This window comes from Somniosus microcephalus, chromosome 3, assembly GCF_052327205.1.
Source record: "Somniosus microcephalus isolate GS21.2 chromosome 3, FLI_Smic_1.0, whole genome shotgun sequence".
Lineage (NCBI taxonomy): Eukaryota > Metazoa > Chordata > Chondrichthyes > Squaliformes > Somniosidae > Somniosus > Somniosus microcephalus.
In genome coordinates, this window is record NC_140989.1 from 113,259,006 (window position 1) to 113,276,984 (window position 17,979).

Here is a 17,979-nt window from a genome sequence, read left to right on the forward strand (position 1 = left end):
TTCATATTTAAAATGTTTGTATTTTTCAGTAGCAGAGCATCCACTTACCTCAACCATTTTATATGCACTCTTCAACTTCTTGTTACAGTGAAAGAATTTTTTTTCCAAGATTTGAACTAAGTAGGCCTGAGTGTATAAATCAAGATTTTCAAATCAGTAATTTAAAACAATGAAGCTGTAAATCAAACAGTTATTACAAATAGCAAAAAGTATTTACACAATATATGCAAATTTATAAAAATTTGCATTTATATAGTGCCTTTAACATATTAAAACATTCCAAGGGGCTTCACAGGAGCTTTATCAAACAAAATTTGATTTAAAGTAGTTATGGAAAAGGACAATCAAAGGTGAAAATATTCAACTGCAAAAGGGCTAATTTCAGTGAATTGAAAAGGGATCTGGCCCAGGTGGATTCGAAACAAAGATTGGCAGGTGAAACAGTAAATGAGAAATCAGAGATAATTCAGATGTAAGGGAGATGATTTAGACTTCAATGTAAGGGGCATGATTAAGAAGTTTGCAGATGAATCAAAAATTGGCTGTGTAGTTGATAGTGAGGAAGATAGCTGTAGACTGCAGGAAGATATCAATGGACTGGTCAGGTGTACAGAAAAGTGACAAATGGAATTCAATCCGGAGAAGTGTGAGGTAATGCATTTGGGGAAGGTTAACAAGGCAAGGGAATACACAATAAATGGTAAGCTACTGAGAAGTGTAGAGGAACAGAGGGACCTTGGAGTGCATATCCACAGATCCCTGAAGGTAGCAGGACAGGTAGATAAGGTGGTTAAGAAGGCATATGGAATACTTTCCTTTATTAGCCGAGGCACAGAATATAAGAGCAGGGAGGTTATGCTGGAACTGTATAAAACACTAGTTAGGCCACAGCTAGAGTACTGCTCTGGTCACTACATTACAGGAAAGATGTGATTGCACTAGAGAGGGTAGAGAGGAGATTTACGAGGATGCTGCCAGGACTGGAGAATTTTAGCTATGAGGAAAGATTGTATCGGCTGGGGTTATTTTCTTTGGAAAAGAGGAGGCTGAGGGGAGATTTAATTGAGGTGTATAAAATTATGAGGGGCCTAGATAGAGTGGATAGAAAGGACCTATTTCCCTTAGCAAAGAGGTCAATAACCAGGGGGCATAGTTTTAAAATAATTGGTAGAAGGATTAGAAGGGAGTTGAGGAGACATTTTTTCACCTAAAGTGTGGTGGGCATTTGGAACTCAGTGCCTGAAAAGGTAGTAGAGGCAGAAACCCTCATCGCACTTAAAAAGTACTTGGATGTGCATTTGAAGTGCTGTAACCTACAAGGCTATGAACCAAGAGCTGGAAAGTGGGATTAGGCTGGATAGCTCTTTTTCAGCTGGCACAGACACAATGAGCTGAATGGCCTCCTTCTGTGCAGTAAACTTCTATGATAAGAGGTGACCAATTTATGAAAGGGGTGCTTTGACAAGTGTTAGGCTCCTTATTTACATATTCAAGGGGCCTTGCTCCTAATTTACACCTTAAAAAATAGGCTCCATGAATTTGGCAGTGGGATCAACGCCTGCGCAGATTGGGCACGGGTCGTCTCACTGCTAAATTAGTATGCAAGTATCAGTTTTTTGGGCGTAAAATGGGCGCAACATATACCAATCTCTACCCCCAGAACTGCACACAGTACTCCAAGTGTGGTCTAACTAAGATTTTATTTAAGATTGATTTATTATCTCCCTGCTTTTGTATTCAATTTCTCTAGAAAAGCCCCAGGCTCCAGTTTGCACTCTTTATGGCCTTATCAACTTGCATTGATACTTTAACAATTTATATATCTGTATTCCCAGAACTCTGCTACCCTGTTTAGTTTCTTACCTTTCAAGGAATAAGTGGCCTCCTTATTCCTCCTACTAAAATGAACCACCTCACACTTTGCTATATTGAATTACATTTGCCATTTATGTGTCTACCCTGAAAGCCTATTTATGTCTTCCTGTATTTTAGTACAGTCCTCCACATTATTAGCGATACCCTCCAATTTGGTATCATCTGCTAATTTCAACACCATACCTCCAATTTCTGAGTCCAAAACATTTATGTATATGGTGAGCAACAGTGGTCCCAGCCCAGATCCCTGCGGGACACAATTTCCCACTTTCTGCCAGTCCAAGGAACTTCCCTTAACTCCTACCCTGTTTTCTGTTTTGCAGCCATTGTTCAATATACTCTGCTACCTAGTCCCTGACTCCACACCTTTGTCACGAGTCTCTTATATGCCACCTTACTGAAGGCCTTCTGAAAGTCCATCTATATCACATTCACTGCATTGCCCTTGTCTACTTTTTTGGATATTTCTTCAAATAATTAATTCCGATTAATTAAACATGTCTTGCTTTTAGAAATCCATACTATTTTTTATTGTATTCTCTAGATGTTTTGTTATTGCATCTTTTAGCAAAGATTTCAGTACCAAAGACATTAAGATAACAGATTAAACCCTCCCCAGATTAGTTCCAACTCCCTTTTTGAACATAGAAATAACATTTGATGTTCACCAGTCCTGTGTCACTATTCCTTTTTCTATTGAATTTTTATATATGAATAGTAGTGCCTCAGCTATCTCTTCCCTAGTGTCTTTGACTATCTGCAGGTACAATCCATCTGGATACATAGGCACAGGAGTAGGCCATTCAGCCCCTTGAGCCGGCTCTGCCATTTAATTGGATCATGGCTGATTTACAACTCAACTCCACGTGCCCACCTTTGCTCCGTATCCCTTGATGCCCTTACCCAACACAAATCTATCTATCTCAGTCTTGAAAGCTCCAATTGTCCTAGCATCTATAGCCTTTTGGGGGACAGAGTTCCAGGTTTCCACTGCCATTTTTGTGAAAAAGGACTTCCTGATGTTGCTCCTGAATGGCCTAGCTCTAATTTTAAGATTTAAAAAAATTAATTCCTGGAATGTGGGTGTCGCTGGCAAGGCCATCATTTATTGCCCATCCCTAATTGCCCTTGCTTTTGATTCTGCCACCAGAGGAAATAGTTTCTCCATATCTACCATTTCAAATCCTTTTAACATTTAAATACCTCAATCAGATCACTCCTTAATCTTCTATGCTCAAGGGAATACAAGCCAAGTTTATGCAACCTAGTTTTCATAATTTAACCCTCGGAGCCTCTATCATTCTGGTGAATCTGCACTGCACCCCATCCATGGCCAATATACCCTTCCTGAGGTGCGGTGCCCAAAGCTGAATGCAGTACTCTAGATGGGGTCTGACCAACAATTTGCAGGGCTATGGGGAAAGAGCAGGGGAGTAGGACTAATTGGATAGCTCTTTTAGAGCTGGCACAGGTACAATAAGCTGAACGGCCTCCTTCTGTGATGTATGATTATATGATTATCTTAAAGCTTATTATATTGTGATCACTACTCCTTAGATGTTCTCCTTCACTTATTTCTCGTATCTGCTCCGGTTTATTTCTCATTACTCGGTCTAGCAGTGTTTACTCCCTTGTTGGATTTTTGACATATTGGGTAGAAAGGAGTTCAGTACATGCTGTAAAAATGCCACCCTTTGACTCCCTCTCCCTGAAAGTTTATTTAGGGTTAGTTGAAATCCCCCATGATTATGATTCGTCCTGAGGTCGTGAAAGGCATTATATAAATGCAAGTGCTTTCTTCCTGTGTTTTTACTTATTTCATATGTTTGCCTACGCTCAGGCAACCAGTTAAAAATGCAGTTGGGGACTGATGATGTCATTGGACCCTAGATGAAGACAGCAGTAAGAGAACTTAGGGCCAGTTTTTTTTTACTTTTCTTGTGGAGCCAGGAGGAGCAGGATTCCTCATTGGGCCCACAAGGATAGTTTCTCTCCCCTGCCCTGCACTCCTCCCCCACCCCCTCTTCCCGGACACGAGACCTTCCTGAAATCCCTCACTGAAAGTTACCCGAGTGCTGGCGACCGTTCCTTCGGTCTCGGTCAGTGGTCTCCTGCCACCTGAATTTTGCTCCTGCCCACCGGCCAACTGTTGCTTCCCGCCCATTTCGGATGGATAACTGACCATGTAGATGAGGTCCGCAAGTTAAAATTGCCCAGGCCTCACGCGGTCTGTCTGTTTTTTTAAACCGAGAACGCTGTGTGACAGGTGCATGGCACCTTGTATCAATTGGACTCTGCTGTGGACTCAGTTCCAGCGAATGTAGCAAAAACCTGTCTGGAAACTTTGCTGACAGCTAACCAATCAAGGTTAAAATAGGACTTTATAAAATCTCCAATGCAGAACATGTGGTCCTGCTCTTGTAGTTAAGGTTATCAGACTCCTTGGGGGGAATTTTTCGGGGGGTCAGCGGGCGCGATCGGTGGCGGATTGGGTGGGAAAGTGTTTTTTTTGACAGTGGGTCGGGACCCCGCTGTCAACCTGCCACCTTTCCCAAATGTCGGGTCTGTCAACACTGAGCAGACCCGACATGCAGCGGCGGGGGAGGCAATTCAGGTCATTAAAACCTTGTTAACAGACCATTAAGAACTATTTTGAGCCCACCTTCAGAGTTTACCAGGTCGCTCACGGAGTCTACACTGCTCGGGGATCACATCAGGTAAGCAGGTCGGGAGTTGAATGGCCATGGAATCATCTCATTACTTGACAGCTGCAAATGTGCTATAAAAGCTCCCATCTCACAGCTGTTCACTTTCCAAGCTCAGAAGCTGTTGCTTATTGCATTTGGAAGACAGATTGAGCTTTATGCAGGTTGCAAGTGTTTGGAGTAAACTCTCTATCCAGTGTCACCTCATTGGAACAACCTCTCTCACCATTGACAGATTGCTTCTGTCATCTCAAGTTCAGCTGCAATCTATTACATCAGCATCGGTACCCTTGAAATTATCTCACCTTGGTCCTCAGAATCCCATCACGATCAGCCCCAACACCAGCAGCACCAGGCACACCAGCAGCATCAACAACAACACCAACCTTCTCCGCAATCAACTGATGCTGCACAGGACAGAGGGCATCAGCACCCGACCACATTGCTGCCTGGGAGGCTAGGGATGGCCTCGCCATGCCCAGATTTACTTCACTTAACGCTGTACACCCTGGCTGCCACATGATGTGCCCAATCCATTTCTTTCACACTCATCACCATTGTGGGGGGTACTGTTATGTCTCACCATTCACTGCAACTCACTAAGCCACTTCCAAAGGTGCACACAGATCTGTCCAAGAACGCAAAGTGTTCAAAATAAAGGTTTCAATGTTTGACAGCACATTAACAGAAACTTCACATGAACATTGGCTAAAACACACAAGTGCCTGCCCATGTGTGTTGTTAGTCGGTATGATTGGACTAGGATGAGAGTGAGTGTGAGGGGTGGCTAGTGAGATGGGGAAGTGATAATGTAGATAGAGATGGGTGGAGATGCAAAGTAAGTTGGTGTGAGTAAGGATGTGCAGGAGTAGGGTAGGGAAGGTAGAGTGATGGGGATGTGATGAGTGGCACAGCAGGATGAGGTTGAGTGTGGCTTTGCAGTAATGTTTCGTGATCTACTGAGATCATTGAAAGGTTTGCACCACTGCAGCCTGGTCCTCCTGATGACATCCCTGCTTGTGTCCTCTTGTGCAATGTGCAACCAGGCTGCGTTTGTCTCCTGGAGAGGTCTCTTCCACCCATTGGAAGGGAAGTGAACCTCCCTGCGTGCTGTGACTCCCTCCATAAGCATATGGAGGGAGTCATGGGAGAGCCTGAGTGCAGCCTTACACCTTTGTGTAGAATGCTGTAGAACACTGACAGCACAAATGTCAAATCATTTTGTGCATGGTCCCTTTAAGGAAACCGGCTTCCTTCAATTGACAGGCTTAACAAGCCCAATCAGGGGACAATCATTTTGTACAGTGGGCTGGAGCCAGCAGCGAGGCCGGGACCCGCCACTGACGTTGCCTGCCACGGACCCGCCGAGGTTGGTAAAATCCAGCCCCTTATATCTGAATTACAGCCCCCTTGTTATCCTATACAGACATAATCTTATATTATTATTATTATTTATATATATAAAAGGATCGTGGTGGTGTCTGTCCGTCTGTCTGTCTGTCTGGGGCATCACTCAAAAGTTATAGAGTGTAACTACACATATGTTATATCAAAAGAAAGCTTATGATTAGGGGAGTCTCATAGGCATATTTACTTTTGGGTCAGACAAAAATTGTTCGGACAGTATGCAAAAAACGTTCAAAAAACGGACAAAATCCGCTCATTAGCGGTTGACCAATCCTACCGTTCATTAGCATTGAGTGACGTGATGGTTGACCAATTGGGGGGGGCGTTTCATGGCATTTGTGGGCGGGGCCTAATCCTTCAAACTGCCGAGCGGGAGCTGAGCTGAGGTGAGTGACGGCCATTAAAGACCGGCCGGGCCTGAAGCTAAAAAAATGGTAATGGAGGTGAGGAAATTGTTGATTCATTAGTATTGATTCAGGAATTTCTCTCTCTCTCTCTCTCCTTCCCCCCCCTCTCTCTCTCTCTCTTTCTCCTTCCCCCCCCCCTCTCTCTCCCGAAGTGGGAGCTCAGCTGAGGTGAGTCGCGGCCCGAGAGCCCGGCCGGGCCTGAAGCGCTAGGCCGCGCACGGTCACCGCGGCCTGCCTCTAAGTCCTTCCCCCCCTCTCTCTCTCTTTCTCCTTCCCCCCCTCTCTCTCTCTCTCTCCTCTTCCCTCCCTCTCTCTCTCTCTCTCCTTCCCCCTCTCTCTCTCGCCATTAGTGCGGGACCGGGAAAACTGGGGCTTTCCAACGAGCCGTCCCCGACCTAAATCAGTCACGGGAGTCCGGAGCGAAAGGCCTTCCACTGCCGCCCGGCCAACCGGGTCCAAAGGCCCACCTGGTTAAACATGAGGAACCCCGGGCTCGCTTCTGAGCGATGGGCACCCGGCCTCCCGGTGTCAGATATACTCCGTTCTGGTACCGAGGTGAGTCGGAGGGAGAGGAGAGGGGGAGAGGGAGAGAGAGAGGGGAGGGAGGGAGAGAGAGCGGGGAGGGAGGAGGAGAGAGAGTGGGGAGGGAGGGGGAGAGAGAGAGAGCGGGGAGGGAGGGAGAGAGAGAGGGGCAGGGAGAGAGAGGGGTAGGGAGAGAGAAGGGGGAGAGAGAGAAGGGAGAGAGAGAGCGGCAGGGAGAGAGAGGGGGAGGGAGAGAGGGTGAGGGAGGGAGAGGGGCAGGGAGAGAGAGAGGGGAAGGGAGAGAGAGAGGGGCAGGGAGAGAGAGGGGCAGGGAGAGAGAGGGGGAGGGAGAGAGAGAGGGACAGGGAGAGAGAGCGGCAGGGAGAGAGAGGGGGGGGAGAGAGAGAGGGGAGAGAGAGAGCGGCAGGGAGAGAGGGGGGAGGGAGAGAGAGGGGGAGGGAGAGAGAGAGGGTGAGGGAGGGAGAGCGAGGGGCAGGGAGAGAGAGGGGCAGGGAGAGAAAGGGGCAGGGACAGGGGGGGGAGAGAGCGGCAGGGAGAGAGAGGGGGGAGGGAGAGAGGGTGAGGGAGGGAGAGGGGGGCAGGGAGAGAGAGGAGCAGGGAGAGAGAGGGGCAGGGAGAGAGAGGGGGAGAGAGAGAGTGGCAGGGAGAGAGAGGGGGAGGAGAGAGAGAGAGGGTGAGGAGGGAAAGAGTGAAGGGGTGGGAGAGGGAGGGAGAGCTTGCCTTCTTCCTTCCTTCGGCCGCCGCAATTCAAACTTCCCGCCGACCTCACAAAATGGCGGCCGCCTTCTTCACCCGCCGGGCTCTGAGTCCAGCTCCTTCCCCAGGGTGTTTTCCTCTCTTCTCTATCTCCTTCCCTCACTCTCTCCTTCCCTCTCTCTCTCTCTCTCCTTCCCTCTCTCTCTCTCTCCTTCCCTCTATCTCTCTGTCTCTCTCCTTCCCTCTCTCTCTCTCCTTCCCTCTCTCTCTCTCTCTCTCCTTCCCTCTCTCTCTCTCTCCTGCCCTCTCTCTCTCCTTCCCGCTCTCTCCCCTTCCCTCTCTCTCCTTCCTCTCTCTCCCTTCCCTCTCTCTTTCTCTCTCCTTCCCTCTCTCTCTCCTTCCCTCTCTCTCTCTTCCTTCCCTCTCTGTCTCTCTCTCCTTCCCTCTCTCTCTCCTTCCCTCTCTCTCTCTCCTTCCCTCTCTCTATCTCTCTCCTTCCCTCTCTCTCTCTCCTCTTCCCTCTATCTCTCTCTCTCTTTCCCTCTCTCTCTCTCCTTCCCACACAGACAGACAAACTCATTTATATATATATAAAAATTATTTCAACTTTTCAGAACAACATGCCCTCAAAAAACCCTCGGCACCGCCGGGCACTCCAGCTACTAGGTAATAAAACTTGAACTTGCCATTAACTCAAATCAGACAGTCTGGGTTACAGACGCTCCTCTCCAAGCCTGCAGCAATACCATTCTGTAAATGATCAGTTATCTAAGCAGAATAAAGTTATATTGTCCCTACCAGAAGTCAGAATTCTTCAATTCTGAATGGTACTACTCCAGCAGAATATATCTGAACTAAAAACTCACAACCAAGTCGGGCAAACCTGAGTAAAAAGTAAGTGTAAGAGTTTGGGCTAAAAATTGAGGGCGCTAACTTCGCCGGGGAATTAGTGTCCCTGTGCTGGAAATTGAGTGGTTGCGCCCCAAGAGGGAAGCGGGGCTTGGGGCGCTGTTAGTCAATATTGCAGCGTTATGTGCCGCAGCGCCACACGCTGCGGTACGTCGCGCCGCGGTATTGCAGGCCTTCCTCCCCTTCTTAAAGGGGAGGGGCCTTGTGCAGCGTGACCTGGGGCCCAGCTGGGCCCCCGGGGATCGGGAGTGCAGGCAAAAGAGCCCGGCACTCAAGAGAAGTGCCGGGCTCTTGGAGCACAGCCAGCACTCCGCCGGTGGCGGGGGGGGGGGGGGCCTTTCAGGAGGTCTGGGACAGGAGTGCAGGCAGGCGGCCAGCAACAAAAATGGCCGTCCCGCACCTCGCCTTTAAATTGCGCCTCCCCGGCCGCAGGTACGCCCCCCTGACCCCGTTGGCCATAGCGTCCGGCGGTAAGTCAGGGGGCGCTCCCGAAGATCGTGGCCGGGGCGTGAGTGGGGCGCTGCGCACGCCAATGACATCATCGCCAGCGGCGCAGCGCCACAGGGCACTACCGGTTAGCGCCACCACTAACCTCCCACTGAATTTTGCGGAAGGCGTGGGCAGTGCCGTACCCGGGCGCTAGTTGCTTTGCGTCCCGTTAGCGCCCTCTTAAGGCGCTAACGGGAGGCGCAGCCAACTGAATTTTTCCCCCTTTATATTTAAGATTCTGGTTGAGAGCAGTTGTTGGCAAACTACTTTTCATTTTCTTTAAGAACTGGAGAATATACAGTATAAAAGAACGTTGCAATTTTTAAGTTTATCTTTGTTGTTTTGAAATAAATTCAGGCTGGTATGTCTACAAAAACACAATATCCATTTATGAAGGTGCAATGTAAATCAGCAATACACACATCTCCACTAGACAACTTTAGCTGTGGTGCTTGCAGTAAGTTCACCCTGGCTTTGGGTGGAAGACAGCCCTCCTGCATTAGTTGATATCCTGGCATTTTAGGCGTCATGTTGAAATCACCACAGAGTACATGAGCCTGGTTATCACTACTGAAGTTGTTTAACTCCTGGGCAGCCAAAGCTATCTGAAAATAAAGCATAGCCAGAATCACTGATCGTGAATGAAGTGTATTGCTGTAAGGTAGAGTACAATCAGAAGTCACTTTTTGGTTGATACATGGCAGAGACTAAAAACTCAAAGAAATAGTTTTTTTTGATTATCATAGAACAGTCATTGAACATAACTTGATGAAACAACAAAAAAGAGTACCAAACAAACAAATCCAATTTTTTCATTATAGAATGTGAATTCTCAACCTCACTTGTGTATAAATCACACTTTGAAAAAAATTAAGAATTAAAATGTCACACTGGGGAGGTTATGCAGTAGACTTCACATTAGCTCAAATTAAACACCATTAAGTGGATATGAAAACACCTTTCTGTATAATATTCAATCCTCACATGATAAAGCAGTTTTGAATATCGGTACGTTTTTTATTGCTTTTGTTTTTAATAGAGACAAAACTATAATATGGAAAGGATTTATTTAAATCATGTTTTTGAAAAAGCTTGTCTTTTCCCCGTCATGTTCTCAAAAGCCCTTCTCAAAACTGCTGATAAGAAAAGCTTTTGAAATACAGGAATTTATCACATCATGGGTGCCATGAGTGCACACATCAGAGGATGGTTTAGGGGGGCAATAAATAAGAAGTAACAAAATGGTGTGAAAAGGGTATGAAGCCTCACATCTCTGTTTGGTAAGCTATTTGAAACAAATGGATAGTTGTAAAACATGAAGTAATGGTTGCACTGGGCAGGAAGAGAACCATAAACCAAAAGGGTATAGGACAGATGCCATGTTTTACTTAGTTAGAAAGAAGGGAAAAAAATCTGCATTCAAGACCCTGGCTTGTGAACAGGCTTGGAGAGGCCATTTTCACAATTTCTCATTAAATCTATGTAAGTTTTGGACGCAGGACTAACGTGCTATTCCGTATGGTTTGTTAGGGTGTTTAAAATTAATGTTCTGTCCTTAATAAATGAAGTGAATTATCAAACATATTTACCGTCTCTAGTTGTACAAATCTGTTTAAAGGATAAGGAATTAACACCGGGCAACCAAATTTTTGAGGATTATCTATATAAGCAGTTATGCAATTTATTCACATATAGTATTTTTTTTAAAGAGGTAGTACTGATACTTTGTCCCACTATGACTTCTAACATATCAAGACAATAAATGCCACCAGCTAAATGAATTTATTCAGCGGCCTTGACTGTAATGAATGAAGCACAGGTTTACAAATAATCCAACATATGGTTTATGAACGAAGCCCTAATAAATGATGGAATAAGCTCCATACCCTACAAATGATTAAGATGTGTCTTTTGCATATATGACGCAAGAGCACAGGTTTAATAGCAAAATCATGTTACATTACAAATGTAAGACGCTCTGTTTGATTGGCCACCACCATGGTCCAGCAGAGGTATTGATAAAATATTGCTCTAAATTGTATTCAAACTAACAAAACTGTGTATTTGAGGTGAACACCTGAGACTGTTGATTATTTTTGTTGGTAAATAACCCTTTGGTTTCATTCCCTGGATCAGTTTGGTCCTTGGTTCTTAATTCTTACATTTAAATATTTTGCCACGGTTAAGTTAATAATGACGCTGCATGATGAGCTCCAAATTGCTCCTTTTACTTGTTGTCCTCATTATGTTGCTCTGTAGACTCCTTGGGTGGTGTTATCTGAGAGCAGCTTGTCTAGTACTTTGTTCTTAAGGATCATCTTCGCTTATACCAGGTCATTTAGTATTAATGTAACATAATCTACTTTTACCCTGTTTTAATTTGCTTTATGTAATATGCTATTTTTAACTATTTTTTAAAATTTGTTCCTGGGATGTGGGTTTCACTAGCAAGGCCAACATTTATTGCCCATCCCTAATTGCCCTTAAGAAGGTGGTGACAACTGAGTAGCTTGCTAGGCCATTTCAGAGGGCAGTTAAGAGTCAACCACATTGCTGTAGGTCTGGAGTCACATATAGGCCAGACCAGGTAAGGACGGCAGATTTCCTTCCCTAAAGGACATTAGTGAACCAGATGGGTTTTTACAACAATCCAGTAGTTTCATGGTAGTCTGTCACTATTACTGATACTAGATTTATTCAATTAACTAAACTTAAATTCCCCAACTGCCATGCTGGGATTTGAACTCATATGCTCCTGATCTTTAGTCCAGGGCTCTGAATTAACTACGATAGCAAAATACTGCGGATGCTGGAAATCCGGAATAACAACAGAAAACGCTGGAAAAACTCAGCAGGCCAGGCAACATCTGTGGAGAGAAACAGAGTTAACGTTTCAGGTCGAAGACCTTTTTTATTACTCTGAATTAACTAGTCCAGTAACACACCCACAATGCTATTTGTTCATTATATAATGTTACTAGTCGATCTCCTGTGTCTTTGCACATGTGAGTCAAGGCTGAGTGTAATCTTCAGATAAAGCAAGGTTCAGGGCAGGGATAATTAGAGCAGGGCATGCAGATATAATCCAGTCCCCATTTTAAAGTCATACATTCGTTCCTTTAATTTATGTTCTAGAATTTGATATTGCTTATATGAAATAACAAAACTTACAGCAAATTGGCAAGCAGAGAAGTAAAATTGTTTGGCGCATAGGAGTTTTCCCGCAGTATAGGCTGAGGAGCTGAGAGATACAAACCTCAGGGAGCACAGCACCACCACTGGCAGGAGGATGTAAATATACCATAACAAGTTTACATAGGCAGGTCCCATTGTAAAGGTCGATACAGGAATTTTTTAATGGAAAAGGTTGACACAAATGTGTGACAACACGAATTAAGGAGTTGTAGACAGGAAGTGTGTGCAAATGCAGTATCTTTAATATATTATCGTTTGTTTTTGTTTTCTCCCATACTCTCTTGCTTTGTTTCTGTTACTCTTTTTTTCTGTATGTAAAGTTTCAAAAAACAATCTATAAATAAAAGTAAAAAACCTCACACCTGAAGAGTGGTAACATCGATATTCTTCCAATTTCCCCAGAAGGTATGAAGGTTTCCAACTGTAACAGTATTTTCTGTCCTTGAACACTTCATCTTGGTAATAAGCAGAACATGGTCCCTCTTAAAATAATCCCGTATCGTACATTTATCTTCTTCATTCCACTCACTTTGCTCAATCACTTCTTCAAATAAATCATTAAGAATCACTCCTTTCTGCTCCGCTAATGAAAATCGTCCCTGCTTAAAGAAAGTGGCTTCTCCTTCGTCAGTGCCAAGTGCTTTTTGGAAATACACTCCCTGGTAACGTAGCTCTTCCATGGCAGGCAAAAGAAGGCTCCTATAATACTCAGGTCCCACTTCTTGCAGGCAAACAATATCACCATTCAATGTCTTTAGCTCAACCATAAGCTGTCCATGACGTGTGATCATAAGCTTCTGGTTTGCTGAAATATAAGAATAATAACCAGGAAGAATATGGCAGTCTGCCAGTATGTTATAGGAAACAATAGAAAAAACTGCATCGTCATCAAGTGCCTTTTCTTCCATTCCTGGGGAGAAAACACGTTCTCGCTGGACATGAATGCGTTTTTGGTCATTACTTTGCGTTTCCATCGTTATATGAGGACCTTTGTGTCATTCAATTTTGAAATAAACAGGATATAATATATTTCCTAAAATAAAAAGACAACATACTATTGAGAAACTAGCATGAGTGTTCCTTTAATAATTTCAGCCTAAATTACCATCAATATTTTTCTAATTTGTTAACAGTACAATTAACATTGCTTCTTATTATGCAGATTATAATCAGGCTACTCTCCTGACACTGTAAATTATTTTCAAACATTCTACAGAATTATTTAGGGGACAAAGAATCACTGGATTGTTTTAGGGGACAAAGAATCACTGGATTGTTTTAGGGGACAAAGAATCACTGGATTGTTTTAGGGGACAAAGAATCACTGGATTGTTTTAGGGGACAAAGAATCACTGGATTGTTTTGGGTGAGGGGGGAATTTTACAATACTATTATTAACATATATTTTGCAATGCTTTCAGTCTGAAATTCTGATATTGCAGTTTATTTAAAAATTAGTATTATATATTTGCTAAGGGGGAAGCTGGCACAATCACAGTGACAACTGCAACTGAGTCATTTGAATAGTTTTTTGGTTAATGTGGAAATTAAATTGTGGCACAACATTCACCTATGATTCTATAAAAATGCACAAGTCTATTCATAGGTAGGAGCAAAGATAGGAATGTCCATCATGGCTTAATTGTCCTCAAAGTTGTCAATAAAAATTAGTTATTACTTTAGAACGTTTCTTGGTGCAGTCTGTCCATTTATTTTTTAGTAAGGCTTCTGTAAACTAGCTTACTAAATCTGTTAGGTGTGCGGGTCAAAAAGATTAACAGCCTGCAATTTGAAGAGTAATAAATGGAATTTGAATAGAGCAATAGCGACAGAACTCTGCATAGTACTAAGCTTCCCCAAGTCAAAAATTTGCAAGTCATTGTGATTGAGAAAATTCCAGCAGTTTAGTTTGATGCTCATTAAAATGTCTCTTCTCCACCCACCATGTCATGATGATGACAACCTATCCTTGCTCTCCTACAAGCTCTACGTGCTAAAAGGCTCAAAAATGTTCACTTAATTTTTCACTGTAACATTTTCACTTAAAACTGGAATCATTTTTACATATATTCACCCACAAGGTAAATATGCTGTTGTTAATGCTATTATAATCAGGCTACTCTCCTAACACTGGAAATTATTTTTAAACATTCTGCAGAATTATTTGGGGGACAAAGAATCACTGGATTTTTTGGGGTGAGGGGGGAATTTTTTTCCCGATATAATTATTTGTGTATATCTGCTTCAGGACAGAGATCCTATAATGTACCAGACTGCATGTTGTAAAGAAACATGCTGTAAAATTGGAAAAGGTGACAGACTGTAACTACTTTTGTAACAGTGTAAGTGGTGCCAACAATCCAGTTAGTCTGGCAGGTGAAGCTTCTAAAACCATTGTGCTTGATTTCAGTTTAACACAGCTGATCCAAGCATGATTGATATTTACACATTTTAAATTGATGCAAGGTCATAGATTCACTGCAAAACACACAAAGGGAAAAACTAAAGCTATCAGAGAATGCAGTAGTACAGCATGTTGGAGCAATTTGGCACTGCTCCAAATAATGGAGTATGGGCTTTTGCCTAGAATCCCTACCCCCATCCACCAAAAACAGAGCTTCAAGACAGAGCTATGCATTTGCGGAGATGTGATGAAAAGTGAATGGCAACAATAAATAAAAGAAAGACTTGCATTCATATAGCACCATTCATGACCGCAGGACATCCCAAAGCACTTTACAACCAACAAAATGCTTTAGAAGTGTAGTTGCTGTTGTAATGTAGCAAACATGGCAGCCAATTTGTGCATAGCAAGCTCCCACAAACAGCAATGTGTTAATGACCAATTAATCTGTTTTAGTGATGTTGGTTGAGGGATAAATATTGGCCAGGGCACCGGAGAGAACTCCCTTGCTCTTCTTCGAAATAGCGCCATGGGATCTTTTACGTCCACCTGAGAGAGCAGACGGATTCTCAGTTTAACATCTCATCCAAAGATGGTACCTCAGACAGTGCAGCACTCCCTCAGTATTGCACTTGGGTGTCAACCTAGATATTGTGCTCAAGTCTCTGGAGTGGGATTTCAACCGACAACCATTCTTAGTCAGAGGTAAGATTGCTACCAACTGAGCCCCAGCTGACATCAGCGTAAACAGCCAGTACAGACCCTGGCAGAAATCCACTCATTTCTGCTCCCAGGAAGAGCTTGTCCATTTATCGTCACCTTCTGCTTTTGGTGACTATACTAGTTTTCGGTCCAATTAGCTAAGCTGTCATTAATTCATTGTGCATTAGGCTCCTTTTAAAGTTTCAAAAGCAGAACTTAATCAAATATCATCTGAATATTCAATAAAATTATATCCACTGGTAATCCTTCATCCATTAATATAATTATATCCTGAAAGAATTCCACTAAATTTATTAGTACAACTTACTGCTTCTAAAATCATATTGACTACCACTCATAGCCCTTGAACCTCTTTAGATGTCAGCCTTGGTTCAGTGGTAGCACCCATTCCTCTGAATCAGAAGATCATGGGGGTAATTTTGACTTTGGGTGATAGTGTAAAACGGGCAATACTAATTTTCATTTCCATTGAAGTCAATGAACGTAAAAGATCCCATTGTGCTATTCGAAGAGGAGCAGGGGAATATTTTTTTTGGGAAAAATTCAGCTGGTTTGCGCCTCCCGTTAGCGCCTTAAGAGGGCGCTAATGGGGCGCAACTCAACTGGCGCCCAGGCGCGGCGATATCCGCCCGATCTCCTGCGCACGCAGATCTTGACATCATTCGAGAGTGCAATGCCTTGTGATGCCCTGGGACGGAAATTGAGTGGCGCCCCCCTCCTTTCTGCCTGGCGCAACCAGCAACAGGTAGGCTGGAACGCTTCCCAGTCGCTGTGGGGCTGGGGGGGTGCTATTTAAAGGGGGCCTCTTCCTAGCTTTTGTGTGGTAGCTATTTTTACACCACTCGTTCTGAGAGAGAGAGAGAGATTTTGAGAGAGACAAAGAGAGAAAGAGAAAGAGAGACTTCTGCATTGATTCAACGCTGTCTGAGGTAGTTTTGGCTTCTGACCATAACTTTGCAGGTACTTTGGTTTTCGACCTTCATAACTTTGATTGCCTAGATACTATGGGGGCTGCAATGGATGGGGACGTCGTCCTTCTCCATCACATTGAGAGGGCACAGAGACACAGAGAGAGAGTGGCAATCATGGCCAGATGGAGGAGGGCCAACAGGCCTCTGTACAGGAGACCTTCCCAGTGAGGATAAGAGTGGCTCTCAACTTTTATGCCACCGGCTCATTTCAATCAGCTACTGGGGACATCGCCAATATCTCCCAGTTCGCGGTGCATTGCTGCATCCGTCAGGTCACAAATGCCCTCTTTAAAAGGAGACGAGAGTACATCTCTTTCCCCATGACCCTGGACAAGCAGCAAGAACGCGCAATGGGCTTTGCGATGATAGCGGGCTTCCCCATGGTGCAGGGCACCATTGATGCGTGCATGTGACTTTGCATGCAGCGCAAGAAAATGACGAGGATTTCCGCAACCGAAAGGGCTTCCATTCCTGAAACGTTCAGTTGGTCTGTGACCACAGACAGCTGATACTCGCTGTCAATGCCCACTTTCCTGGCAGCAGCCACGATGCCTACATCCTGCGCCAGACTTCTGTGGCAGATCTTTTCCAGGTACCGCATCACCCAGCTGGTTGGCTTCTTGGGGACAAGGGATATCCTCTGTGCACCTGGCTGATGACACCGCTCCGTACGCCCAACACCCCTGCTGAGCTGCGATACAACGAGAGCTATCAAGCTACCAGGAACATCGTTGAGCACACAATCGGCTCAAGCAATGGTTCCGCTGTCTGGACCATTCTGGAGGAGCCCTTCAGTACTTGCCTGAGCGAGTCTCCCACTTTGTGTGCTGCATGCTGCATAACCTTGCAATCCTCAGGACCCAGCCAATGCCACCAGGCATTGGAGCACCACCAGAGGAGGAGGAGGAAGAGGATGATCATCAGCAGCACCAAGGTGGGAGGGAGGCACACAATGTACAAAGTGGAAGGGCCGTCCGTCAAAGGCTCATAGCAAGTCGCTTCTAGGCCCCTTCTGAGGAAATGGCTTCTGCCATTCAAACAACCTGAATGAAACCATCCCGCAACCCCTAAGTCGGTCAAGGCAACAATGATTGCAAAGACCAAACATGTACATTTTGAATACAGAAACTTATTTATTTTACAAGCTCTGTGTGTCTCATTTCCGCAGGACAAACTAATAGAAACACAAAAAAAAAAGTCATTAACATAACTGGCTCTCACAACCTGGAGACAATGTCCAAAGCAGTTTAAAAAATTTGACCACGAACCTCAGCCTTTAATAAAACAATGAACAACATTTTGTCACACCTCCTACTTTTTTCCCATCGAGGGTGATCTGCTTCCCTTGCGAAATTCCCCCCTTCCCACCCTGCAGCTCCTCCGTAATGGGACCCCAGAGGCTGCAGCAAGGCTGGTGGAAGGCTGCTGATTGTCACAACCTGAGACTGCAGATGCCCTTGTAGGACGGCCTTGACCAGCTCTGGGCCTGGAGGGCCCGGCTGCAGACTGCACCAACTCTGCATGGACGGCAGCAGTCTGTCCTACAGGCAGTGGCATGTGCAGTGGAGAAGTGACAGTGGTGGCAGCAGGAATGCTGTCATCTTGAGAGAGGACAGCACCTCCCTGCTCGACCGACACACTGGCACTCCCACGGG

General features: G+C 44.7%; 1 protein-coding gene across 2 annotated transcripts in view; it reads right to left on the reverse strand.

Moving 5' to 3' along the window:
• The window catches only part of LOC147121270 (2',5'-phosphodiesterase 12-like), a 31,309-nt gene that overhangs the window by 2,111 nt on the left and 11,219 nt on the right, over positions 1 to 17,979 (reverse strand). For both annotated transcript variants that reach the window (XM_085981497.1, XM_085981498.1), the window contains exons 2-4: positions 12,589 to 13,259; positions 9,454 to 9,636; positions 49 to 126 (exon numbers count right to left, since the gene is read on the reverse strand). In XM_085981497.1, coding sequence (XP_085837623.1) covers positions 49 to 126; positions 9,454 to 9,636; positions 12,589 to 13,200 — 873 coding nt within the window. In that variant the 5' untranslated portion in view covers positions 13,201 to 13,259. The remainder of the gene's footprint in view (positions 1 to 48; positions 127 to 9,453; positions 9,637 to 12,588; positions 13,260 to 17,979) is intronic.